This window comes from Pithys albifrons, chromosome 7 (assembly GCF_047495875.1).
Source record: "Pithys albifrons albifrons isolate INPA30051 chromosome 7, PitAlb_v1, whole genome shotgun sequence".
In the NCBI taxonomy this organism is placed as follows: domain Eukaryota; kingdom Metazoa; phylum Chordata; class Aves; order Passeriformes; family Thamnophilidae; genus Pithys; species Pithys albifrons.
Window position 1 is genome coordinate 49,053,215 of NC_092464.1, and position 27,460 is coordinate 49,080,674.

Genomic DNA, 27,460 nt, shown 5'->3' on the forward strand with positions numbered 1-27,460 from the left:
TTCACATATGTTTTTGTGCATCATGTGGCCCATAAAAGCAATTCTGCTCTCATGAGATCATTGCTCTGTGTACACATATGATAATTAAGAATAGCAGAGGTGCTTAAACGTAGATGGAATAAAAACATGCAGCAAACCATTTGCCAGATGACTATTCTGGTTTACAACAGAGCAGGGAACAAAACTGTACCTCAAATGCTCTGGCGAATATTTAATTGCTTTGATTGAGATTTTGCAAAACAGACATTCATGTTCAGGTATACATTTGTCACTCCTCCCATATAGCTAAAACATCCCAGCTTTCCCATCAGCAAACAACTGCTCAAAGACATTAAAGTCATTTAGACTGAACACCTTATTCAGTCAAGGGGAAAGACATACTTTTCTGCATGTGCCAAAGCCTGTAACATTTGTCATCTCCAGGAAGTCTTCTTGGCACTTCAGGCCTAGGGTAAAAAAAATTCTACAAACTATTTCACATTGAAATTGCCATGTTCAGTGAATGCCATTTTACTGACACATTTGTCGGATCCTGTACCAAAGCTCAGATTCTTAAGTTGGTGAAATTGTCACAGGGCACCTCTACTAGCACAGATACTATCTATAGCAAGATCAGTCACTGTATACACAATAGCAACCTAGAGAGAACTTGTCTTCTTTGCTTGCAATTCACATACCCCTTACACAAAGGGGGCACAATACTGTAGATTACATGTCAAACAAGAAGGCATTGTAGGTTATTCAAAGTACAACTTGTACATTATGTCTCCTTCTGCTGATACATATCATCTCTAGATTATAAGGAACCCTTCTAATACACATTAACAGCTTAGCATTGCCTCAAGTTTTTTTATGCACCTCAAAGGCAACAAAATTCCAACCGGGCCAACATTATGTTAAGAGAGTAGGAAGAACACCAAGTATCACAAGGATCATAACTCACAATGCTCTTAATAAAAAACCCAGTCAGAGCTGAGGACGTAAGAATTGGTATAAAGTTTATAATAGGTATGTTACACCCTCAGAACATATGAATATGTCTAAACACTGCATATATATATATATCATAAGCATCCCACCTTCTCATTCTGATGAGCCCTGCCACTCACACTTACATAAAAAAGTACATGAATGCATGTGTGGGCTGTGGTACAGACATGCTTGTCACATGGTTGATGATCTCAACCAGATGAAAACCCGTTTCATTTACCAAGTACATCAAACACACTTTCCCTACATTTCTCCACCTATCTATAAATAATCAAATGAATGAATCTGATTGAACTGATACATCTAATAATATGAACGATTCTGCAAAAAACTCTTTAGTACTTCCAGTTGTTTGATAGAATTATGAGGAATATACAGAATAGAAGGTGGCGCATACACATTTTTTGGCTCCAGATAGGTATGCCCTGTCTGACATATAGCCTCAATTCCAAACTTCTCTTTATATCATATTTCACTGTCTTAAATTCCCCGTACATGTCTGTATAACTTTAGATAGATGACAGGCAGACACAGATGACAGACAAATATACATTAGAACAGGACACAAGAGCAGTTTCATCTGAACAAAGCAGTCTTCTCATTTTAAATAACATTTGAGTTCTTTGACTATAAAAACAAAGCAACAACAAAAACAAAGTCCTCCTTCATTTTCTGATTTTTTTTTCTCATTTATACTGCTAAGAATAAGATTTCAAAAATGGGATGATTTAGTTAGGCAGGACTTTGTAAGATATGAAACCATGAAAATTATGTGGGGTTTTTTGAAGTTGTTCTCCCTTTTTTACCTACTTTAAATTTCAAAAATTATATGAAAAGATAATTTGTTTTTTTAAAATCCACTATTCTGTAATAAGAGCTGGAGTATAGAGACCTAACTTTATCAAGGTCAAAAACCAATTGAGTAGTTGAGGTCATCACTGTCTTTTAAAATGTAATTTCATAAAAAAAAGCTTCAAGATAGTATGACTTGTTCACATTCCAATAAAATTAACAAGAAAAAAGGCACCTTAGATTAAGCTCTTCATTATAAATACTCCTCAGAATGCAAAACTGCCATTATTGTCTGACTATTTTTAAGAGAGACCTCATTGAGAGCTCATGAAAGCTATAGTATTGCACTCCAAAAGAATTAAGTCCTAATGAATTTTTACCATCATTTTCCCTCTCTCTAAAGCAGCACGAATTAAGAGAAGTCACAGCCCTCCTTCCAGCTGCAACCTCTTCAATAAGCACTTTCTCAAATCCCAAACCTTCATAAAGTAGGCACTTTACAGGCACAGGTACATAAAAGTGGATACACATTGCCCTAAGACAGCCATTTGATGGAAGGACTGAAATGCTCCAATCATACCCTAGTCCCCATTTGGCAGACACTAGTCTGTACCAGCACCTCTAAGGGAGCATTGTTACCAGACTTTTCCAACCAGCCCTTTCATCTCAAAACCATCAACTCTTGTGACACTTATAACTCCAAGCACCTGCAGGCAGTGAGGACAGGAGGTCTCTGCTGAACGGAACAAATGCACCTCACCACCTGGCGTCAGGGAAGATCTCATCACCTGCAAACCTGAGCAGAGATGTGACACAAACCCTCACTTAGACAAAGTATGCCACCAGGTGCTTGTTCAAGCCCACACAGCACCTCTGCAGAGTCGTATGTTCTCCCCATACAGGCACATGTACACAGAAGTCACAGACAGTGCAGAATGTATGAATTCTCGAGTATGCAAGAACATTCTTCTCTCTCCACAGTGTGTAGCTAAAGTACTTTAGAAACAACATGCTATAAAGAGATAATTTATTGCCAATATGCAAATCTTCAGAACATCTGTCTGTGGGGCCTCTCCATAAATTCACATAAAGCTATCAAGGCTCAGGCTTACAGCACAGCATAACCACGTTGAACAGCGTTTCAGACGCTCTTCAGATTCTTCAGGATTCTGGATACTGTCCAAGTAGTAATTAATAGAGTCAACACATTCTCAGTATTTGGTGTTGATTCTGAACCACACAAAACTGTCTCCTCTGAGAGTAGTGAAAAGCAGAACACATGAAATCACATCAGACGCTTTCAGATGTGGAACTTACACAGTATTTGCTGTGGATAATAAAATCTCATCAGCCCTTATTCACATTAGATAATAACAAGCTATTTTCTGTCAGAGCCAGGACATTTAAAAAGAAAAAAGCAGGCCATCTCCACCAGTTATGAAAAGAAAGAGTCACTTCTACAAAGCTTTATTTTATGGCAATATCAAAATAATGTAAATAACACACTGAAAGCACCACAAGGCAATATGAGCTTCACATAATCCAGTTACCTACCACCAAATCACTGAAGACGGAAGAAATATGAAGCTTGTGTGGTGCTTACAAAAGAGTTGTACTCACAGACAACAGAGGGGCAAAACCCTGTGTTTATTTCTGGAAGATCTAGACAGGAACAGTGTCAGAACCAGTATGTCTGGCCTCACCTCCAGTTTGCAAGACCCCAGCTGAAAGGGCCACTCGATCCATTACACCCCTGCAATGTCCTGTCCACTGGGCTTGCCCACAAGGCTGCCAGTTCATGCCTGGCAAGCAGGCTTGCTTGCTCACTCCCACCATGCATGAAGCCACAGCCTCAGCAGAGCTCTCAGCTAAAGCTCTGACTGTTGAAGGCAGCTTCAGTGTCCTCTGCAGAAGCACCGTGCAGGCATCTCCAACAGCACTTCCCGTGCTACCCATCTCAGCCACACGACACAGCAAGGCATTTACAGGTGTTAATGTGATAGAATTCTTATGTCAAGTCAACCAGGAGAAGGCAATGCCATGAGGAAAGATCTGTAGCAACTGGTGCACTACAGCAGTGTCACAGATGTGAAGGGAAAAGCGAGAACTGTAAAGACAGAGGAATGCCTAAAAAGCATTAAAATATGATTGACTGTGTTTTGTTTAAGAGGAGACTACATTTTTCCTTATTTCAGAACTGAACATCAGTTTGCTGCATACCCAGCTTTTTCTTATTCATAGCCCTTGTGCAGGGGCAGGTATTACCAGACCCTGAGGCTAAGCCTTCTCAGCCTGAGTGTTTTATTGAGCTACTGTAATTCTCTTGACTTCTGAAAATCAAACTGTTAGTGCTCATTTTATTCAAACCTTTAAAAACACTAATGTTGTTTTACAGATCTCCAGTATCTGAGGAATAGCCCATGAAAAGGATCTAAAATAAACTGTCCATTAACTTAAATTTACTTCATACATATGGAAGATTTTAGGGCTCAGTGAAATAGCAAATACCAATGTGTTTGGCTCAGGTTTTGATCTTGCAAAATTAGATAATCCTTCTACCCTTCTACAGGAGAAGTTAATAACATTATAACAATCCTCTGTGCAACTGGATATAAATAAATCACCTAACTACTGGATATATAAATGAAATAAATGTTTCCATTTCTTCTACTAATTGAATACAGGAAGTACACAATTTTCAAATGGGGCGTTCCGGTTCCATCACCAGACATTAAAACTTCATTACTTGTAATTACTTTCTCTTCATTTTGTAGTTTATAGGTAGAGAGGGAGAGGAAGGCTACATTTAATACACATGTGGCACTTGGCAGAAAAAGTGATGCTGATTAGGCAAGGGCACATTACCACACCTTTGCTGAATTAGCCAGGACCTTCATATCAAGTTGTTGTGAGCTTTATACAGGTTCATGGAGGAGCACATAACCTGCCAGAAATTTTGCAATACATTTGAACCATCAGAAGGAATTTGTATTTCACAAAACCAGTGTGGTCAAACAGTGAGATCTGAAGAGAAAATAAAGTGGAACCAGGAGGGGAGAAGAAGAAAGGGAATGAATGGTGGCAGGTGGTAGAGGGGAACCAAATAATAATTGGCCTGGGCAGAAAATGACTCTTGAAGCAGGGAAAGTCAGAGCAAGGGAAAAGGCAATGTTCCAAATATGTTTGGGTTATTTAGGAATATAGCCCTGTGGTATCAGGTGACATGTAAATAAACCAGCTTACTTCCATAGCAAAGGGGCAGCACTAAGGAAACAGGAAAAGTAACATTCCAAGACACTGTGTTAAGTGTCTTGCAAGCGACCAATTGGGCTGATTTCTCCTTATGTATCCTTATATCCTTAAATAACCTCACAATGAGCCCTGTCCACCCCTTCTACCCTAGAAAACAATAAACAGCACTCACTCTTGCTACAAAAGTAAATAATATATATACACACACATATATTATATATATATATAACAATTACACCACGCAGTCATGGTACAAACCAGCTCTTGTACTGTGAAAGGGAACAAGGGAAAACACAAGAGTGTTGCTACTTACATTCTTGTATTGCTGGTCTTGTTAATAATTACAGATTTTCCAGTCTGATCCACATTGTGATCCATTCCAAAGTAAGCTGCCACTCTGTGCACTAGCATCCTTTGATACGATGACATCTGAGGGAACTTTTTATAGTGATTACTAGAAAATAAAAGAGAACAAATAGCACTGGTAATTACATTTCCCTCTGAGCTATAAATAAATGAAAATATCAATACATTTGATGATTCAGTGGACAGAAATCTAACTGAAAATTTCCCCACTGTGCATTTACATATAAATGTTTGCTACAGAAAGACTGGGGAAAAGAAGCAGGAATTCATTTTAAAATTTCTATAAGCACATTTCCATGTGCTGCATTGAGACAAACAAAGCTCATGCTTCATGGTACCCAGTGAGCATTCTATGTGTTGGGAGGAACTCATCTGCTGACCCCACCCCGCCCACCCCCCACCACACACAACACACACACTCACACTCCCTGCTCAACCAATCCTACAGATTTGCGGAGACGCTGGCAACAGCTTTCTGCCTTTCTCCCAAAGGTCAGATGCAGGGCTATTCTGGAAAGACCTAGTTTAGCAAATACTCCTTTTTTCTCTATTACTGACAAAATGCTTATTTCCTGTCAGCATAATTTCTTCCTCTGCTGCTATTCCGACTCTCTTTTTAAAGCTGCAGAAACATTTTATTATAAAGAGCTAATGGCAGCAAAAATCTCTCCACCTAAGTTCAGCTTTATTTTCCAATCCATCAGAATAACATAGCACAAAGGAAAAGCTGGGAGATAACAGAGTTGATTATTCTCAACACTAAAAGCTTTAATTATATTTTTGGATCTAAATGTGCCGAGACAGTGCAATTGCAACACAATGAAAAGCAAAAGGTTTTCATTTACACCTACTGTATTTTAAGCAGCGCCATCACGTGTCAGTAAACAAAAGCCTGCTCTTGCAGCGTGCCAGTAACAGCCCTCTGGAGCACTGTGGTTCATATGAGCACATCCCTCACACAACTCTCATTGCAACAAAAGCATGTGACTTAATAAGCAAGCGTGGAACTCGACTTACTTGTTGTCACTAATAAAATCAATAATTTCCTGTTCCATTTTCAAGAGTATCATTCTGTCCCTGTCAAAAAGAAATGCAAGGATTTGTATCATCAACTATCAACAGACATTTTAGAGGAAAAAAAAAAGAACATACCAGTGTTTGTAAGGCTATTTTGCAAGTGTTGCCAGTCATCTTGATTAAAAATGAAACGTGCTTTACCCTGGTTCATCTGGGAAAGACTGCAGCACCTTCGCTGACATACATGACAGGTTCTGCTCCTCCTGAGCTCAGCTCTGGTCTGAAAGCGCTTCCAGCCACAAGCTGCGATCAATGCACTGCACAGAAAGACTCTGACTGCTATGGGTAGCTTTGGTCTTTTTTGAACCCTTTTTTGATGGAAAATGAGATTTCCAGCTAACCTAGCTCTCTCACAAGTAGAGCTGCTACCCACAGAAATTTTCAATGTTTTGCCTGAGACATATCTTCCACAGGGCATTGATCTGCTGCAAGAAGACTGGACATATCTAATCTAGTTAGAGAGTACAACACCTCTGAACTACGGCTCCCAGGAGGCAATGTCACAATATTTCTCAGTCAAAAAGTTCTGTTTTCAACTGGAAGGTCTCAGATGTTCCTTTTTCCCATCCTCTCCTGCCAAACCATTCAAAAACTTCCCCATCATATTTCAACACATTTCTAACCTTGACAGAGTTCCATCACTCCTTAGTTCTTTTGAAGTTTCTCATTTTGCACATATAAAGCAACTGAAGGACATTCCATCATCTACACAAGAGGTTATGCCAAGCTGCTGGGGACCAAATTATTCCCAGTTCTTAACTGCAGAATTACATGGTACCTATTTTAACAGATCCAATTGAAATGAAGGATAAAAATCACAATTTTTAAAAATGTTACAGATCTTTGTTTGGATGTTTAGAGGGAAATTTAATGAGGAGATGAGCTTGTAGCTACAAATGGAAATCTATGGGAATACTGAGAGCAGAATTTGGCATTGTGCACAGGATTTTAATTGTGTGCTGCACAATTAAAGGAAAGCCACTTTATATTCATATACAAATCTCCAACTGCAATAGTTATAATGTATTATTGTAATCACCACATAAAGCTGTATACAAGAAGGTAAGGACATAGACCAGATGTTACTGAAAGAGAAATTAAGTAATGGGTGACTGGATGGGGGAGTAGATGTTGATGACTTTTAATAGCATTTTTCTCAGTTAACAGCCTACTTCCTTTACATTTTCCCTCATAACCACCTTCAGAACAAATAAAACACAGTGTATTGTTAGGGGAAGGTGAAGACTGCCAGCTCTAATTTCAGGAATGCCAGCTCTAATACAGGAAATACCTACCTGGGGTTATTCTTTAATGTGTTAATGAGAAACTCATGCAAATCTATGCCCGTTGAGTCTGTATACTCTTGACTGCAATCTGAAAAATAAAAACAAACACCCTCCACTCATTTATTTTGTTTCAACAGTTACAATTTAAGCTATGCTATAAATCAAAATCCGTTTCCCAGGAATAATCTGAAAGTTTATGCTCTGAAAGTAAGCGTTCATTTGGAGTTCAGCCAAGAAAGATCTGCGTTCTAAAGCATCAGGTGGACATTGGCCATTCCTCTGTGCTGCTCCACTGAGAACACAGCACCAAAACTAAACATCTACAGAAACTTCTGGTCATTTGAAAAACACAGGAAACCTTCAATACTACTCAAGACCCTGCCAAGTTTGTCCTTTAAACTATTTTAAAACATTTTAAAAATGAGGGGAAAAAAGTTTTATTCATCAACATCTCTTTGTATCACTTAATAAGTGCTGTACACTCAGCAAAGGAGGAATCATGCCAGCAAGAACTCTATCTGCATTAACAGACCAAAATTCAGTGATGCCTGGGAGTGGGCAGGTAATAGGGATGCGTGACAGTAGTCAGAATTAATTTTTCAGCATTAAGTACGCACAGATCCTCAAGTTGGTGTGAGCTGAGAGAGTTCCATTGAAGCCAAATGACTATTCACACCAGCTGCAGATCCACACCCAGGTAGGCAATGATTATTTTTGAGATTGCACTGCTACTATATACCATGATTAGTCAAAAGATTTAAAAAACAATACCAAATTTAGATACAAGGTCTTTCCTGAACAAGTCTTACTAAGTGATAACAGCAGATTATGACTCAGGTTGAATGTCAGGGATGGATTTTCTAACAGCATTTAAGATAAATTTTCCATGAGAGGAGCAGTAGTGAAGGGGTTTACTCTCTACTCCCTATGCTGCACAAGTTACTGCCAATATATTTTAATTTATCTGGAAAAAAGCATATTAGTGTCTTAACTTCTTATATAATCACATATTTATGTGTTTATACCAACATGATTAAGTATTCAAAGGTTTGATTTGACATTAAAAAAAACTAACAACATCTAATACCAAACCTCAGTTTGGAAGGTTTCTTCACTTTCAAAGCGTGATGTGTGTGTGAGAAATACTCTCACGCACACACATTTCATGTTCTGAATTTCATCAGTGTATGAAAACACTTCTACTGTGTATTTATACACAAGACATACATGCTTGTAAAAACAATCCTTTCTACAGCAGTAATCATAACAATTTAAATATTTTTCAGTTCACCTTTTGATAACATTCTGATCTTGCTTTTTTCACTGTTTTTATCTTTATTTTTATCCTTCTCTTTTTCTTTCTCGGAGTCATCTTTACTAGATTTATCTTCTTCTTGCAAGCTAGGTAAACTTGAAAGCTGTAGTTGGATTGACTCCTGTTGGGAAAAAAGATAGATAAATTATGGGCCAGATTGAGTAAGCTTCCCATGGCTTCCAATCTGCAGATACTGTCATTAAACTATGTGTAGCTAGAAAAGTTGAAGCCAGATACATTTCTTTCCTATTGGAAAAATGGGGGGTTTTAAGTCAGGAGAATAATGACATCTTAGAGGCCAAACTCTACTTGTAAGTAGGTATTTTTTCTCTAATATTTGAATACTATAAAATGTTAATCTCCCTATATTAAGGGCACTGTATGATTCTAAACTTCAGTAACTCTCACTCAAGAGTTATTACAACAATAAAATACATTTTATATGGGCTTTCTTAATTAGTTCTGTAATTTAATACTATACATGTTACATGTTAAGTGATGATCAAAGGATAGATATCTGAAAACTATGATTTTTCTCCCCCTCACTACAAAACCTGCAGTCTTATAAAACTGTTTGCACATGTAAGTGCAGTTTCAGCGAGACTGAGCTTTCTGGCTCTGACAGTAAAAGAGTGCCAAAAATATATATACTTAGTTGTATACAAGAGGGCTTAATAAATTATCATGTAGTTTACATGTAGAGATATGGAGATGTGCTTTTAGTAAAACGGGTGAAATGTGCATTGTGATTTTCCAAGTAAGTCACAGTAAATGAAATTCTCTAAGGCATCACAAGTTTCATCCTCAAAAAGTCAGTGTTTCAGAGACCCTTTGAAAAGTTTCAGCTTTAAAAAGTTAACTAAAACTGAGAATTCAAGCTGGTTTGCATTTCCTGAGTTTTTTTAAAAGTACTTAAAATAATACTTTATACTGGGGTTTTGTTTTAACAAAACCCAAATTGTTTTCCTTTGAAGTTACCACGGGATAATTTAAATACTTTGAGAAATCTGGTTGGACAAAATTGAAGGAAGCACACTTCTGTGTTTTATTCTTTTAAAGAAAAAAATTGTGCAACATAATACTAAATGCTTAAGTAGTGTAAAAAAGCACATTTGAAGTAAGCTGTCAAAAAAATTCCTAGTAAAGCGGTTTTCTTGACTAGAACAGAGTCCTGCATGCCCAAAGATTTTTGGCATTATGTTTATGAAAACCTAATTCATCAAAACTGAAGAAAATTTGAGTTTCTTGAATGCTAGCAAATTCCCTTCCTTCACAACTTTTCAAAGCATGCTAGCATACCAAAAGATCAATAGAAAATGTTTAAGTAAGGAGTGTTTTTTTAAGCAAACAGACCATTATGAATTCAAAAAATGTTTCCAGTAATTATTACAAACTTTAGGGGTTTGAATTCTTTAAAGAATTACAAATCAGCCACCACAACACATGTAAGACAAGATCCTGACAGAACAGGATATCAGCATAAACGTGGCACAGTATGACAGAAATTGGTAACTTCTCAGCTTAATCGTTATTGGCTCTTTGTGAAGTTTGAATGTAGCACAAAAGACGTGAGATGAAAAGCATTGTAAAGAGAAACAAAGCCCTGGACCCGAAATTTAACCTGACCTACCATCCTTAATCCCTACTTCAGTTGAATCCCTACTTCAACTCCCTACAGCCAGTTTGGGCTGACAGTATCAGCCAAAAATTGAGACTGCAGAGCGAAAGCGTGGGAATTCCTGGTCATCTGAGGTACGGCTACACAGAAAAATGTTTCCTAACCTGCTCAGTTGTGCTCAGAAGACTAACACTAGGCCTGCTTTCTTTCATTTCAAAAGGCAGTTCCATTTCTCATTCAAACAACAAACTTTGGATCAACCACTGCCAAATGACCCCACAGGATAACTCTTGGTTTCCTGCTCTGCCCAAAGCAGAGTGACTGTGCTACTGGCTTTTCAACAGGAGAAAAATGTAACTGGCCACGCTGTTCCCAGGACACGATTCCCAACCTTCAGAGTGGTTCTTAAAAATGCACTTATGAAAATGACAGACTTTACAGATAAGCACACATATGAACATACGGTAAATACTGTTTTACATGTAATGTTATACTGATGTATTTGCATTGGAAGTAACACACAAAAGGGCTGTAGAGTCGTGAAAGCAAGCTACTGTATATTTTCTTGGATTTTTTATTGATTTTTCTCAATAATAAAATACAATTATAATAAATACATTGATACAAGTATAGAGAACAACAAAATAAGTGTTCAAATTGCAATAATACACTTCTTGGTCAATAGTATAACATGAAAGGCAACATTTCTTTTAAGTAAGGACATAGTGAACCATCAGGTAAGCATTCAAGATCAAGTAATACAGGTAAACAAATTTTTTCCTTATACAGGAAAATGAAGGCAAGTGTTCAAATATAAATACAAACATCAAGTCTGCAGTACAATCCATACTCTGGAGTTCTGGCAATGTACCGTACATTCTCTGGTAATTAATTCCCTGTTGTTTGTAAAGCATTAAGATAAAATAATAATTTTTAAATTATGAAAAAAAGCAATTTCAAACCAAAAAAAGCTATTTCTCCTCTAAGAGAAAAGCAAAGAAATTTGGTTGGCACGAAACTTACTATATCCTTTAGCCAGCCCAAGGAGGAGCCTGCAGGTCCATCTTTCCATGGCAAAGCCGAGACACACTCATTAGTAAAAGGTCAGTGAGAGCAAAAGGGCAATTCCTATCAAATTAATTACACCAAGCCAATTGTGTCTTTAGGAAACAGATGCTGGGGTCAAAGGAGACATTTCATCTCCCATAAATATTTTAAGACAAAGAAATCTTTGCCACAGCTGGTCACTCAGGTGAGACCAGAGGCTGAGTGTAACAGGAATCCCTCCTCTGCCTGCTGTACGGAGAGGGATTTTGCCTCAACACCTGCCAGTCTCTCTGATGTTTAATACAGGTCCTGTGCAGTACATTATAAAACACCAGTGATGCTTAACACAATCCCTTTATATCGTTCTCCTTTTCATTCTCCATTAAACAATAGAAAATACAAACAAAATCTGAACAAAAGCCACGCATTTTGAGTAACGCAAGTCAAGCAGAAAGCATCTGCCTACAACAGAACTGATAAAACAACCTGCTCATCTACTGCATAAGCATCATTGTAGAGCAATAGAACATGTAGATGTCCCACTGCTAAACAACTTGGTTTTTGGTCTTTCAAAAAAATTAAAAAAATAGAAAAACCTCTCCTAACTTATGAGCTAAGAGGAGAGACAGATTTGTTTCATTTCAAGTCAATAGAGGAAACAGTGAGAAAGTACACTTAAATGTAATTTTTTATTTTTTGTGCTAAGCTCACAAGAAGCCACTTGCTCAAGCTCTCTCGATGGCTGATCTCAGTTGTACATAAACATCTCATAAATTATAGGCTTTGTTCGTCATATTTTGGGTGTAGGTTAGTTGGGTTTTTTAAGCCTTGCTCTCACTAGACAAGCAAACAGGAGCAACTGAGGCTTAACTTTTGCTTTTTGCAGTACTTTTTGAAATTAGCCTACAAAGACTGCCACCAGTGTTATTGTCCAAGGTGAGGGATGCAGAGGACAGAACTCTACCAGCTGCTGGGAATACAACACTACCAGTACAGATAAACTCAAATACACACTTTTTGCTATAGGATAGTTTACACCAAGAGTTTAGAAAATGAATGCCACTCAGTAGGAGGCATCCTTTGCTCTACTAAGGCATTTTAGAGAGCGAAGGAAATTTGAATTTTATGTGAAGGGGCACACTGATATGAACTGGAGTCTTAGAGGACCCAGAAACCAGAGCATATTCATAACTGTATTTGGAGCAGCCTCGAAAGAGATAGCTTTAGAGAAAAGAACATACTAATATTATTTTTGATTGTTACTTTTTTTTTTTAATTTTAAAATCTGAATACTTTTGAATTCTTTTCCATTTGCTGAAATTTTCAGGGGGTCTGGAAAAAAAAGCAAACAACACCCTGTGATACAGTATCAAACTAGTATTTCAAAATAAAGTTCACGCTAAACCAGATAACTCCATAAGAACATGTTCATTGCCGGACATAATTTTTCCCCCAAAAAAGACACAGTTAAACACCCAATTAAGTAACACAATCATGCAACTGAAGATGGAGGTCAACCATGCATCTAACAGCAATGATTGCAAGTGTACCTGATTATCATGAAGATTTTCTGCTCCCGGGCGAGGAGACGTCTCTTCACACACAGCAAGACTCCGGACAAGTTTTCCTTTAGCTCCTGACTGAATAAGAGAGAGAGAAAACAAAACACAAAACACTACTACTGACCCCAAGTCACATAATCTGCCCATGTCAGCTGTTCCTAAATATCCCAAATAACTATTACCCACCCAGTCATCAAAAATGCATCTGCCTTCAACACGGATAGAAGGTTTCTAAGCAGTGACCCATTTGCAACACAGAGAAGGTGGTAGGTTTCTTTTTTCTTTTAATCATTTCTGCTACAGTTCACTCACTTCCACCAAAAATTGTAACAGCAAAGAACAGATTATCCAGGACTGAATGTAATTTAACATAAACTCACAGGTTTCTTTGGCATTTCATTTGGGGAGGTTTTTTTCTTTTGGGGGTCCCTTCCCTTCTTCTCATAGTACTATATCCCAGGAACATGGACAATAAAAAGTGCAAGCATTATGGATCTGCCCTTGAAAAATTAAAAAAAGTTTTTTAGGGTTTTATTTATTCCTAGAATCTCCTTCCTACTCCTGGCCCCGCGTTCTCCCCTCTGAGGGAGCTAGTCAGTTTCTGCTTCATGTCAAGACTAAAATAAAGTTCTAAGAGAAACATTAATTACTAAAGCAAAAGGAGTGTACCTTTTCCTTCTCCAGTGCTTCACAGAAGAACAAATGCTGTCTAACTAAAGCACACAGCAAGCCCAGCAGCATAAAAGTGTGATAGATGAAGGGAAATCTGACACATACCTGGAGGCTGTTGTCTCTGTCTTTGTGCAACAGGAATACAGGTAAGGGGCAGAAAAACCCCAACACAAACAAGAAAACTCAACCACCACACAAGTGATGAAAGACTACCATTTCAATTACAGACAGACATTTAATTGAAATTCTTCATTCTATTGCGGCATGCAATTCCAAACAAAAATGGACCCTCACCTTGGATCTCTTTTTCTGCTGGTTCTGATTTGCACCTCGTTTCTGGGAATAGCAAAAAAAAAAAAGAGAAGCAGTTAGCACTTCAGTGGAAAATGGGCATGACAAGAGCATTACCAACATATAGACTAAATCACTCTTAAATGACATTTTAAATGAATTGCTGACTGCAAAAGCAACTTCCCCAAACCCTGTTTGGAAAGCAGGGAGAATAACTAAGAATCATCTCTGCTGATGTTTATTCATTTTGAGAACAACAAAATGAACACTGCACAATGTTCTGTAATTTTGCATATAATAAAAAGGTAAGAAAAGGTTTACTTAAGTAAATGTTCCCCCTCTCCAAATTCCTCTTAAAATTGTAGTCTCCCCCATTATTTTTATATTTTATTGACCAAAAAGGATTAAAAACCCCTCATCAGATAAAGTCTTCTTATCAAATTACCTTCTTAGGCTTTGCATAACAACTTTTTGTTGGCAGTAACACCTACAAACCAAACCACATATTAAGTAATTATTCATTAGTATTACCTGTAAATTCATGAGGTCAAGTTTTCTAAATTCCCAGTGAGGGAAAACAGTCAAATATTTCACCAAGCTTTAACACAGACATCTAGAAATTAACTTCTCGGAAAAAATTATAACATGGACAGCAGCCTAAAGAGCTTGAAAGTATAACAAATAACAGCATTTATTTTACAGCAAAATAAAATAACAGAAAATAAAAAATGAAAAGGAAAAAATAGAAACAGTCTCAAAATCATAAGAGAAAAAATAGAAGAAATGTAGGCAATGAAAGAAATCACAGAAATGGAAAAGCAATGGTAACACATTGATATTTAACATGCCCATTCGCTACTCCTATCTTACCTGCAGCTCTGCCTTGGAATCACTGAGCTTCTCCTCCTTCTCCTCCACTTCTGAACTTTCAGATTTACTAAGAATACAGTTGTCTGGGTTGGCTTCAGAGATGGCAGTCTCCTGCTCTTTTGCAGCTTCCTCTGCTGTCTCCTGGTTCAATTTACCTTGTTCAGACATTCTTCCAGACAGAAATTAAAATAACAAGATTTGGTGACCTGAAAGGTCAAGTTATCACGACACAAACACACATAAAAAAACATAGGGGGTGAATAGTTGTGGGTATTTTTAATTCCCAATTTCATCACCTTGGTTAAAAAAACCAAAAATGCGCAGCTCAGGAGTGGAAAACTATGAACATCCCAGCTGAAGATACATTCTCAATCAACAGTTTTGGATAACAGCAGAATTGTGCCAGGTTAAGCAAGCAGAGCTCCAATTTAAACAGTCTTTGCAGAGAGCAGATTTAAGGTGAGGTGCTGTGACTACCCAGCCCAGCCCAGCCCCAGGACTGCCAAGGTGCAGGCAGGGACAGTGAGGGACTCTCCGCTACAGAGCTCAGCAGCACCAGGCAGGAAGAACCCATTTGGACTTCTAGGTCCATGGCATATCAGTGCTCTCTCCCCTAATTTTTTTTGTTTGTTTTTTGTTTCTTTTTAAATAAAAGATAATAGCCAAATAAAGATAAATAAAAACCAATCGAGAGCAACAACACAGCTTTTAGCACTCAGCCATGGGTTTCGTGTATAGCAGAAGCCATGGTGCTCAGCACCACTATTAATATATATATATGTTAATTTTTTAGGAGCTAATAATTCAAGACAAATATGAAATCTATATTTGGCTATAAAGTTCTCAGGGTCAACATTTTCAGGAATCAAACCAAAAGGTCCATTATTAAAAACTTATCCTCTTCCCAAACCCCATGTACTATCTCCAGTACTATGAAAATTTATAGGAAGCTCTAGGCAGGTACTTCTAATGAAGATACCTTAACTGAACTGCATTTACTCTCAGCTCACAATGGGTTGTTGTACAGAAGCTTCAAAGGCTTTTCAAAGTTAAAGCCTATTATTATTTTCTCTGTCTTTTTCTCTCTCTCCTTCCCCCCACCTCCCTCTTGAAGCCTCTCCCACTTATCAATTGCCAAATGAGACTCATGAAGAATTTAACTATTCCTTCTCCATCCATTTGGCTTAAGAAGCATCTTCAGGAAAAATAACTGTAGTTGAAAAGGGAGTTATTTCAAAAGGGGTCTTTTGCAACACCTTGCCATTTCCCAAGAAGGAAAACCACACTTTGCCATGTTTCTTTTCACAGTTTGAAATTAAACATTCAACAGATCTGATATCACTTACTTTTATTTTTTTTAAGCTATGTTTTAAATGAAAAAAACTAAGACATAATGAGGTATAAACACTTACTTCTTCCACGTTTCGTTTTTGTTTTCCCACTATAAACAAATAAAATTTCCTCTATAATCTTCCCATTTGAGAAGGACTGTGGATTGCACAAAAAATGAAGCTACATGCTTCATAAACAAACTGACCGGAATATGAAACTCACAAATTAGCTCACAGTAAGGCAAGTCAAGCTTCAAGTTATTCTCCTTCCTCCCATCACTCTCCTCAAGAGGGCTGATGATACTGGCTATTCTGCAGTGACAACTGAAACTTGAACCCCTTTAATGAAAATCTGAAACACCATGAGTGGCAAGACCTTTAATTGGTCTGTTAAATAACCCTTAATTTTTTAGGGATTTTCATCAAGAAATGAACAGGCATGCACAAGCTCTTCATGAGCATATCAACTGGTAGCTCATCTACATGCTTAGAGAGTGTTCAGAGAAACAATTACACCCACATCAGCTGCACCAAAGAAGGCATTTACCTGAAAAACTGCTATAATTCCCACTGTCCGTCTGGTGTCTTCTGTTGCTCTTCACTGGTTAAGTCCACACAAATGATCAACAACGATGTGAGTCCCATGTCCCCATTAACAGTTCGGAGTGCCAATTCCCATTCTGGTCCTTCAGAGAGCTTGAGGCACCATAGTCAACCTGGAAAAGATGAAAAGTAAGCAACAACATCGGTAACGATCATGGCACAAGGTAAGGATGCAATAGATAGGACCAGGTTTCTAACACTAATGACCAGCTTCAAGCAAATCACTTTCACAGCTTGATCCAGCTCCACCTGTCTCAAAAACTGCCTGCTTCTTCTCTAATGAAGGCTAGAGCCGGCTGTTCAAGTCATAACAGCTCCTACGCAAGGAGCTAAAATTAACAATTGCATTATGCATTGAAGATTACTCATTTCAATTTTAACCTTTTTTAGTGAATTCCAGCACTTTTCATTAAAAAAATATATACATATTTATATATAAGCTCATCTGTTTGCTTCAACAGAAATGAATGAGGGTATGAAGAAAAAGGATTTGCCTGCTTTTTCGCTATGGCTTCTGCTCCAATTAAAATTTCAATAGTCAAACACAATTGAAAAAGAAGCCAGGTGGGTGCTTTTAGAAAGTGACCTGCTTTACCAGGATAGTGAATCAAGATGTTCATTTAATAAGCTGAATAAAAGATGAAATTATCAAGAATGGGAGGAGGAATAGGGGGAGAAGAAGAAAAAAAGTCCTATTCTTCGAACAACAGCCACCAGAAAAACTTTCTTTTGAGGCACTGTGTGAGGAGTAAAAAGCAGACCTCCAGGTTATGGTTTGGAAGATAAACCTAAAGAAAGAGTTGCCTCAGCAATGACATTTATGCTGTTCATCAGGATTGTGTTTGCCAGCTGAATAGCTGATTTAACAGAAAATGAGCATTTTAGGATGAGTCGGAGTGATTTACAAGCCATGGCCATGCACTGAACTGTTTGATACAACAGGCACCTCTTCTCCAGGCTTGCATGTGAGTCACACTTGAAGCAATCAGTGCAGGCACACAAAAACAGCAAAAAGGAAGCACGAATCATTCAGCTGGGGAGAGAGGTATGGGGAGAAAACCAGAAAACAATAAGATCAAAAAACCTGAAAGTCATCTCATGTTATTAGGACTCTTTGTTTCTGTGGTGTGTTTTCCACAGTGCATCGTTGCATTGGCTGTACAGCACGTGTCAGTGCACTGGAGTTCACCATGTGAAAAGAGCTGAATTTGATGCAAGAGAAATTGAATTCAGCCTTTCACAAAAGTCAAGCCCTGCTCTGGCACACAGGGGAAACCTGCAGGCAGTTCTCCAAACTACCACTGCCACCTGCAAATTTGTATACCTAACAATATTTCTTTTTCTCAAACCACTTGATTTCTACAGAGCTTTTAAATATTTCTTGCAGGACTTTTTCATCAATTTTAGCTCATTACAAGTGTAGGATCACAAGGGGAATTGAGGCACAACATGGAAAACTATGACTAAGCACTCAGGCACATGCAAAAGCATTTCACGGACAGCAAAGGCTGAATAAACCATTTACTGAAAATCCTTTCCTCATAACCATCTTCTATTAACTATTTCCTTCACACTTCCAAAGGGGGGGAGGGGGGGGAGTGGGGGTGGAAATCAATCAAAGCCAATCACAAACCAAAAATCCCAAGGAATTATAATGCATTAGAGTTTCACCTGGAAAATACCAGCCATGGAATAGACCATTCCAATCAAAACTCTCCAGAACAATAGAGACACAGACATCTGTACCAGAATCATGACACAAAAAATCTTACTTCAGGATTCTTCAGTGTTATGATGTGTTGTGAATTAACTATTCATAAGACAAACAAAAGGAGCAAAGCAAAATAAACAACCAACCAAACCAAAGGTATCATGCACAGCAAATGAAGAGATCTGACAAGACTAAGTCTTGGACCACACATGCTCAGCATCATCTTATCATGCTTTAACAAATAGATATTTCTTCATAAAATGCGTTTCTCATATTGTTACAGTTAAGGTCTCTGAAACCAGCACCATTTTTCATTGGCAATGTACAGAAAGACTACAGAATCTTAAATTAAAACAACAAAAGCTATCCATAAATTTCCCCAAGAAAGCATAAGCAAGTGAAAAATAATCTTACAATGTGCAGCTTCTGTTCTCAAAACTGCAATGACAATGTCTCTTAGGATGAATTTTTTAAAAGAAATCCCTCATTATTATCTTCTGGGAAATAAAAAGAAGGCAAGAAGCGAGACATATAGCAGTCAAATTGAGCTCTCCACCTTCCCTCAATATAGATTTCCTCCTCCTCCATTAGGCAATTTACAAGTGATGACTAATCATTTACATACTACAATACGTAACACACTTGTGGTTGTTTGGGTGGGTTTTCAAAGCGACTCAGGTTTCCAAAAAATATTTCAGAGAGAGTATAAATAGTAAAAAGGAATCAGTCAGAAAATAGCCATTAAAAGTGAGATATTTTTACCGAAAATATGTCTCTGCTTCTTTTATGTTTTCAGGATATCTGGTTATTCAGTGACGAACGCACTTTTTACTACTGTCAGTGCTGCAGTGACAGTACTGCTAAGGAAAAACATACTGCATTATTCTTTTCCTTGCACATCAACAGAAATGTCAGTGATGATTTGACTGTCAAAACCTTCAGTACTGAAGTGACGCAAAAGGCTGAACAAATGTACTTCTGTTTTTGATCCCCAGGTAGAAACCACAAAGCTTGTTGCTAGGCAAATGCCACCTTCTTGGTTTGCAAGTGAGCAAAATTTCATAGGGGTGCTGGGATCTTAGAAGAGGTCTACAGGAGCTTGTGGCAAAATTTCAGCCCCTAATTCCTTAAATAAACTTGAGTATTGCACACAGCAAGGCAACAGTAAAGACCGGGGCCCACCAAGCCATTTGTAAGTCCACTTTAAGAGAAATATAATCTGTTTGTACAGAATTTACAAACACCAGCTGCTTAGCATATACTGTGGGATGGAAATGTTGGTTTTTTTCTTAAATTGATTTCTTTTTAACGGGATTTTCAGTTTAGAAGCTGAAGGTACTACTGAGCTTGAGCAATTGCAGTCAGAGCTCAAAGAGAAAGGGATGCAAGAAGGCGTGTATGGTCACATACATTCATACAACACATACCACGCAGATGCCAAGAAAAGCCTGTGGGAAGGAATACACAATTTAATGCAAGAGTTTAAAAACTATACCCAGAAGAAGAGCTGTCAAAAAAGCAAAGAACAGAAAAACACACAAAGACATTAGACAGCTCAATGCAACGAGCAACTGAGAGCTGACCATCCCCTGAAAAGAAAGGGAGACATCTGACAAAACCCCTAGAGCCCACTACAGGTGAGCAAGCCCTTTCTGTATTAAGTGTTTCGATGGTCTCATAAGTATCACATACTGAAGCAGGTATTTCAAGAGCATTATGCTCCCAGTATCAACATGTCCTCTCTCAGAAGGGAGATGAGCAGACTTTAAGGCCAAACAGCATTATCTTAACTGATAGCAGGCAGCAGCAGGCAAGACTGAACCCTGACAGAGTGAAATCAAGGATTTTTCTTCAAACGGATCTGCTAAGCATAGAGGTAAAACCCATTTCAACCTGAATGGATCCTGTTACTGAAAATTGGCTGATGCTGGCCATATCTATATGCCAGGATCCTCCTCGTCCCACAGTGAAACTCCACTCTAATGAATGGTTTGCAGGTACAACCCCATGAGCTGGAAGCAGAGTTGTCAGTCATGATTTTCACTATGTAATATATACCTCATTCATACAGGATAGATTTGACTCATTGTTGCTAACTCACTCATCAGACTCCTGGAAACCACTGGAAACAGACTGTGATATCATCTTAAGCTTATCAGGAGACACAGCCCTCAATGCTGTGAAATTCTCATGGCTTAAAGCATAAATTTCCTATTATTCGACATTTATTTAAATGTTCTAGTTTCTACCATCAAGCAGATCTAAGAGGATCTCAGGTTTCACACTGAAAACAGAAGTTTCAACTCTCTATATAGTGGCTTCAAAGAAAATCTTTAAATCATGAGACAGGTGGTACTGTGTGTTCCTTCTTACTCTTTTCCCACATTTCCCAAAGAAATACACAAATGCACTTGGAAGCCAAATTTGCTGCAGTGTCTTAACATAGCCAGACAGTAATCCATAGCAGCTCTTGTATCAAAATGCTTTAATATGAAAAGCCTTGCAAACTGAATAAAAATTAAGGCTGTGAAATACATGGAATATCACAAGGGCAAAATGGAAAAAAATATTTTTAATGGAAATGTTGAATGTCTTGTCTTTTTTGTTTCCCACCTCCTCTTGTCTTCACTTTGTCTCCTCTTCCTCATCACTATAAAACCAGATAAAGTAATTGCCTACATTTTCTGCTCCTAATTGCCACAGACCTTTGCACAGAAAAGGTTATTTAAACTCATTTACTGATGGCGCTTTAGGAGAGACTGTCAGCAGACACTATTTTTTTTTCAAGAGTTACAGAAACATGAGCATCTGCAGAGAAGCAACAGCACAATGGCCACTGACCCACCTTAAACAGACCAGCAATAAACCACCAGTGGCAACGGTGGTCAAATTTTATGAAAACAGGCCAAATTAAAGTATATCGGACTAAATTCGAGATCCCGTGCAAAAACCAGATGCTTTTTAAAAGAGGCAACTAGGTGATACAGGGCAGCATCCCAGCTATCTTGGAATAGCACTGGCTCTCCTCCCAGCCTGCACATGAAACCCAGTATGTACAAATTATAGCAAGAATGAGAACAGTTTAACAACCAAAGAAAAAACCAGCAGAAAATCAACTTTTCCAGTTTACACCTGATATAACTTTTTCAAGTGGATCCTCTTGTTCCTAACAGAATGCCACCAATATTTTTCCATTTTAATCCCCTATCAGATGACCTCATGTCAATGTCATCATCTTCAGCCAAGTAAAAATGATGTTCCCTTCAGCTTCTAATATTTCTGCAAACCTAGAAGCTTTACCCAGGAAAATACAGATGGCCTACAGGGAGAGTCTGCTTTGTTTTAATACTTAAGAAAAGGCTTGGGGAAAAAAAAAAGCAAGCTCTTTTATCTGTCACAATGATCATTTGAAGTCTTTCAGGATCAGCATGAAAAGATATGAGGCTTTGAGTGATCTGGCTAATAAATGTCAATCACCCAAGTTTAGTAGGAACTGAGTAACACCCAAACTTTTAACAAGCTAATCACATGTACAAATCAGTACCACTGGAATGATCTTGCTTTAGCCCAGCCTTCGACACTGGCTCATGCATTTCAAATACACCAAATTATATCTCATTCCCAAACCAAACCTGACAAATTTCCTTCAAATCAAAGTCATTAAACTAATTGGTCTCACTGTTAGGTAGTGGAAAACAGCACAGCACTTCTGACTCAAATATACAGGGACAGAGAGGTTCCCAGCCATCCTTTCCATGCACACAAGTCTCTTTGAAATAAAAATAAAGGTCATTTTCCTTAAATCCTGTAAGGAAAACAATAGACAACATCAGAAAATATACTATTCAAATGGAAAGAGGGACTGAAACTCATCTTCCCAGATAATCAGATCTATTTCTCAGCTATCAAAGATAATTATATCACAAAGTCCTCTTTAGAGACCAACAGCTTTATTTTACGATTCAAGGGGGTCTAGAGAGAATGCTTTAGTAATCTTACAGTAAGGATGCTCAATAATCTCACTGCCTTGCCAGGACATCTCTTCTCCATTATCTCATTGTACACATCAAATACTTTGTCCATTTTTCTTATTGTGCCAATAGTTGTTCTTTAGATTAATTAGCTCTGTTGATTTCTCAACAGTTTTGTCTTCCTGTGGGAAATAACTGTACATCACCCCATTATTTGTTGTCAGGTTTAAAGAAGCCCATTCCTTTTAATTGCCAGTTAAACAGGTCTACACTATTACCATTATTATCTCTATCTAATCTATTTTTTTATCCACTGGCAGTCTGCTTCAGTGTTTCCTCACATCTCACCAGGACTGCACTCTGCACACAGATGTTCCTCCACCCACCAACAGGCAGCAGTGAAGGCACTAGAGGAGCTCCATCTCCACAAACACTAAAGCCATTTTTTAAGACAGTGAATAACAAAAGGACATCCCAGAAGGAATGCCATCATTCAATAGGAAACACTGATCAGCAGCACAGTATAAATGAGCCTGGGTTCCTCACAGAGGGGTCTCAGCAGCTGCAGGGTCTGGGAGCCATCACAGACTGAACTCATGGGGCTAAAGATACCCAGTACAGGCTAAGAGAGATCACTAAAGATGTGTTACATCATGATACACTGCTATGCATAATCAAATCTGGGCGAAAATATAGCTTACATTACATTTAACTTGAATAGAATATACATATGTAATTGTGTTTAATGCAGAAGTTCTTGAAACATTTTTTGTTTCTCTAATTCAAGTTATCCCTACTCTTTCTTCCTTTGATGTCTTCTCTTTGCTATTTGTATTCTCTCACTTAACTACAGATTGAGTCCATTTAGCTTTACACATCACAAGAACTACAAGGTCGACTTATTTCTTCACTCGGTTCCTCTCAAAGCTTAAGGACTTGACTAGAAAACCCAAGCATCTCACACCTGCATTTGGAGCATAAATGCCATTAAAGAGCTCAGTCTAAGCAGCAGGTAACAAATGAGTGTCCAGCTAAGCCATCTTTCATCACTCACTAACAACCAAACGCAAACCAGCTGAGTTCAAGGAGAGCAAAAGCTCCACAATATCCCTAAACAAAAGAAACAAAAAAAAATTTGTGCACTACTAGCACAGTATTTTAAAATACATAACACTCAGGAAATGGATGGCCCATAAATTATGACCAATTGCTTTACACTTTTTCCAACATCACCAGTGGACAGAGGCATAACCAGAATGAAAATGCAGCAGGAACCATCAGAGTTTCACATATGCTTGTCCAGATTTTTTTTCTTTCCCAATTTCTATAATAGCCTCTATATTTCATCCTGCCATTTCTTGACAAATTAGGTGCATTTTCACTAGCACTAGCTTAATTGGCAAATCCTGAAAGAAAATAATTGCTAAGAGCAAAGCAGCATTACGCTGATGAAACAGACCTGAGCTTAACAACTGGAATTGCCTTAGCAGACAAACACTGACTACAAAACAGCAAAAAGCTTTCATATAAGAACTGAAAGAAAAAAGCCACATTATTACCCCCAAGAAACCTCTTTTGATTCTTGGAATTAAACATAGTAGCTCTTCCTGTTTGTCCTAATACCATTTTCTCAAACAAAACCAGTCTGCACTAAAAGTAAAATTCTTCATTCCAATAAAAAAACCCCAAAGCTGTAAAGGTTAAAAAATAAAACCAAACAATCCCCATCATACAGTATGAGACATTCTCCCCACACACTCTGCTGCTCAGAAACCATGCAATTATACTCTCCATATTCAAAGATATCAAGCCTGTTTTAATGCAGAGTAAGTTTTCTAAGCTCACATTCCAACCAAGTCTTCCCTATCGAAGCCAATAAAGGCTAGATAGACCCTTTAAGAGTTCCCAGTAAAAGATGATTTTATGCTTTTTTAATGTATCATTTCATTAATTTATCAACAACGGAACATTCCTAAAATTTCTTTGATTGTAGAATTAGAAGAGCAACATCCAGTGAGAACAGCTTACATAGACCAAGTGTCATCAAGTACACTTATTTTGATGTACAATGCTCTTCTGTCTAAAATCTTACAAGAAGTATAGACAAGATTTTCACAGTTTTCAATCAAGTCTGAAGATGACCCATTTTTAACTTTGTCTCTCCTAAGAATGACTATATTTTCACACCAGATCCACATACTCTTTTTCTCACTTAAAAACCTCCTGAAGAAAATTAAGGCTATATCTTTCATTATATTTCTGTACTAACACTACAGAGAAACAATAAATACATATAATAGATATAAATATCTATATAAATTTCATAGACTCATAGAATGGATTGGGTTGGAAAAGACCTCTGAAATCATCAAGTCCAACCCTTAGTCCAACTCCAGTCCCTTTACCAGATCATGGCACTCAGTGCCACGGCCAATCTCAGTTTAAAAACCTCCAGGCATGGGGAATCCACCCCCTCTCTGGGCAGCCCATTCCAATGCCTGATTACTCTCTCTGGAATTTTTTTTTATATATTCTAAGCCTCTAATCTATGTATCTTTACATTTGAATAAATGCATATTTGTACTTTATGAAAACACATTAATCTCATTTTGTTGATTAAAATTTTGTCTCGTCTCAGGCAATGCAGTTAAGTAATCAATACCACATATTACAAAAAGAAGCCTTAAGGATGCTATGGATTTTATTCAATACTCTATATTGCCATGGTTTCAAAAGAAAATTAGGAAAATCATGTTATGAGTTAGAAATCGAAATGCCTAATGATTAAATGCATGTCATAAAAGCCAATGAAACCATTATACATTTCTTCAGAGTGTTCCAAGCACTGAAGTGCCAAATACCCTCAACTTATGCTCACTTGTAAAAATAACAAACACTTCAAGGCTGACCTTTGCTCAATTCCCTTGCCATCTGTAAAAATACATTCTCCTTCTATGTTAAAAATCCATCCTAAAGTATTTATTGATAAACAACCCATTTCCTCCTTAGAAGCATCAGCACAATATGTTACACATTGCAATCAATTCCTGAGAAAAACAAACAAAAACATTCCACTATAAAATACCAATCAGGTATTTATACTGTCACCCTAATGGCCGGTGAGAGGATGAAATCCTCTTCAGATGTAGCTACAATAGTCAAAAGAAAAAAGGCAGAAGCTCAAGTTTACAGAACAGGCAATGCCAGTTCACAGATTTGCAGCTTTGCCTTGAAAAGATCTTGCCAGAAACCCTGTGGTTTCTACATAATGTTTGCCTTTTCCAGTGGGCAATTCCAGGCTTCCTGTGATACTGTGAACAAAAGGAAAGGCAGAAAAAGTGTTTCAATGTCTGACTGTGTTTTTCAGGGAAGAAAGTATGACATATTTATGAGAGAGAGCTAAGCAGTTTTGTTAAAAATCTAATTGGCCACCCTGCATACACCCAGCCAGAAAGCCTCATGAAACACCAGCTAATAAAAGAGTACTGAATACACAGAAGAAATCAAATATTCAAGCCAATGTCCCCAAGGAAATGTGCTATTAAATTTAAACTAGAAATATATATATATCTATAGTTAATCCAAAAGGACATTCAAAAAACAATCAGAAAAACAGTGAGGTTTTCAGCACTTTAAATCTTGTTATACAGATTGAAGTCTCCAGAAGTTCAAATATGATTTTAAGAAAACTTCTATAATATGAAAAAATTGTGTTTACCTGCTGTGAAACAATCTGTCTTACTTGGCACTAGAAACCACTAACTACATCAATGATCTAAAAATACTGAGATTTAAATTACAGGAGAGAGGTGTGGGACCGAAGCTGCACAGCCTGCAATACATTTGATTTCCACTGCAGAATGGCCACATCATCATATTTTTTGTATTTCTGTGCTCAGTATCAGAGAGTAAACAAAAATATGATTATCAAGCACAACACCAGAATAGCAGAGGAGAATATATTGTATGAATTTTGAAGAAGAAAATGGAGGTGGTAGGACTTTAATGATATGATACGCTATGATAAATTGATATATATTAGAGACAGCTCTATGCTACAGATTCTTTAAAGATATATTTCCAGGCTTGCATCCAATCTGGCCCTTAAACGAGATTTTTAAATGGGACCTTCATTTAAAAGGGGATTTTTTTAAAATAAAAGGCTTTCATAAAAATTCAAGAACGTGACTCTTTGATTGCAGAATTTAACACGTACTTTGGAACTTAGTTGTCCTAAATTCTTTAACTAATATTTCATATTGGCTGCTTATGTATATCTTAGTGGCATTCAAATACATAATCCAGTGACTCTTTTTTTCCTCCCTCTAAACATTTTTAGAAGTCCATCTGTGAATTAAGAATATTTCACCTATTTAACCGTATTTTTGTGTCTAGGCTGACCTTTGCCTTCAAGACCTGAAACCATCACACTGTGTAACACACAAAGTCTGTTTGGTTAATTACTTCTTCATATGTAATACTACACTATTTCAGCCTCAGGATTTGATACCTTTAAGATTTTCAGAGGCTGATGAAACATGACATAACTGTGAGAAAGGGCAAGTCAATAACCACTTCTGTCTCTGTAAGCCCAGTCTTGAGGAAGTGCCATCCTTCTTTCAAATCATCCTTCCTAATAAAAAAAGACCTTGTCCTTTGCATGCCTTATTGTAACATGTCAAAGTGCCATGGCAAGAACTTATGCC

At 37.6% G+C, this 27,460-nt stretch overlaps 1 protein-coding gene across 18 annotated transcripts in view; it reads right to left on the reverse strand.

Annotated features, from left to right (window-relative positions):
* Nucleotides 1–27,460, reverse strand: part of ARPP21 (cAMP regulated phosphoprotein 21) — a 138,315-nt gene that overhangs the window by 85,874 nt on the left and 24,981 nt on the right. For 14 of the 18 annotated variants that reach the window (XM_071561460.1, XM_071561448.1, XM_071561467.1 and 11 more), the window contains exons 2-9: nt 17,017–17,185; nt 15,139–15,344; nt 14,272–14,313; nt 13,294–13,383; nt 9,055–9,199; nt 7,773–7,851; nt 6,418–6,477; nt 5,348–5,488 (exon numbers count right to left, since the gene is read on the reverse strand). In XM_071561460.1, coding sequence (XP_071417561.1) covers nt 5,348–5,488; nt 6,418–6,477; nt 7,773–7,851; nt 9,055–9,199; nt 13,294–13,383; nt 14,272–14,313; nt 15,139–15,306 — 725 coding nt within the window. In that variant the 5' untranslated portion in view covers nt 15,307–15,344; nt 17,017–17,185. Of the gene's footprint in view, nt 1–5,347; nt 5,489–6,417; nt 6,478–7,772; nt 7,852–9,054; nt 9,200–13,293; nt 13,384–14,271; nt 14,314–15,138; nt 15,345–16,117; nt 16,184–17,016; nt 17,186–17,270; nt 17,345–27,460 lie in introns of those variants that run through there. The other 4 variants (XM_071561451.1, XM_071561454.1, XM_071561449.1 and 1 more) reach the window with 4 other exon arrangements.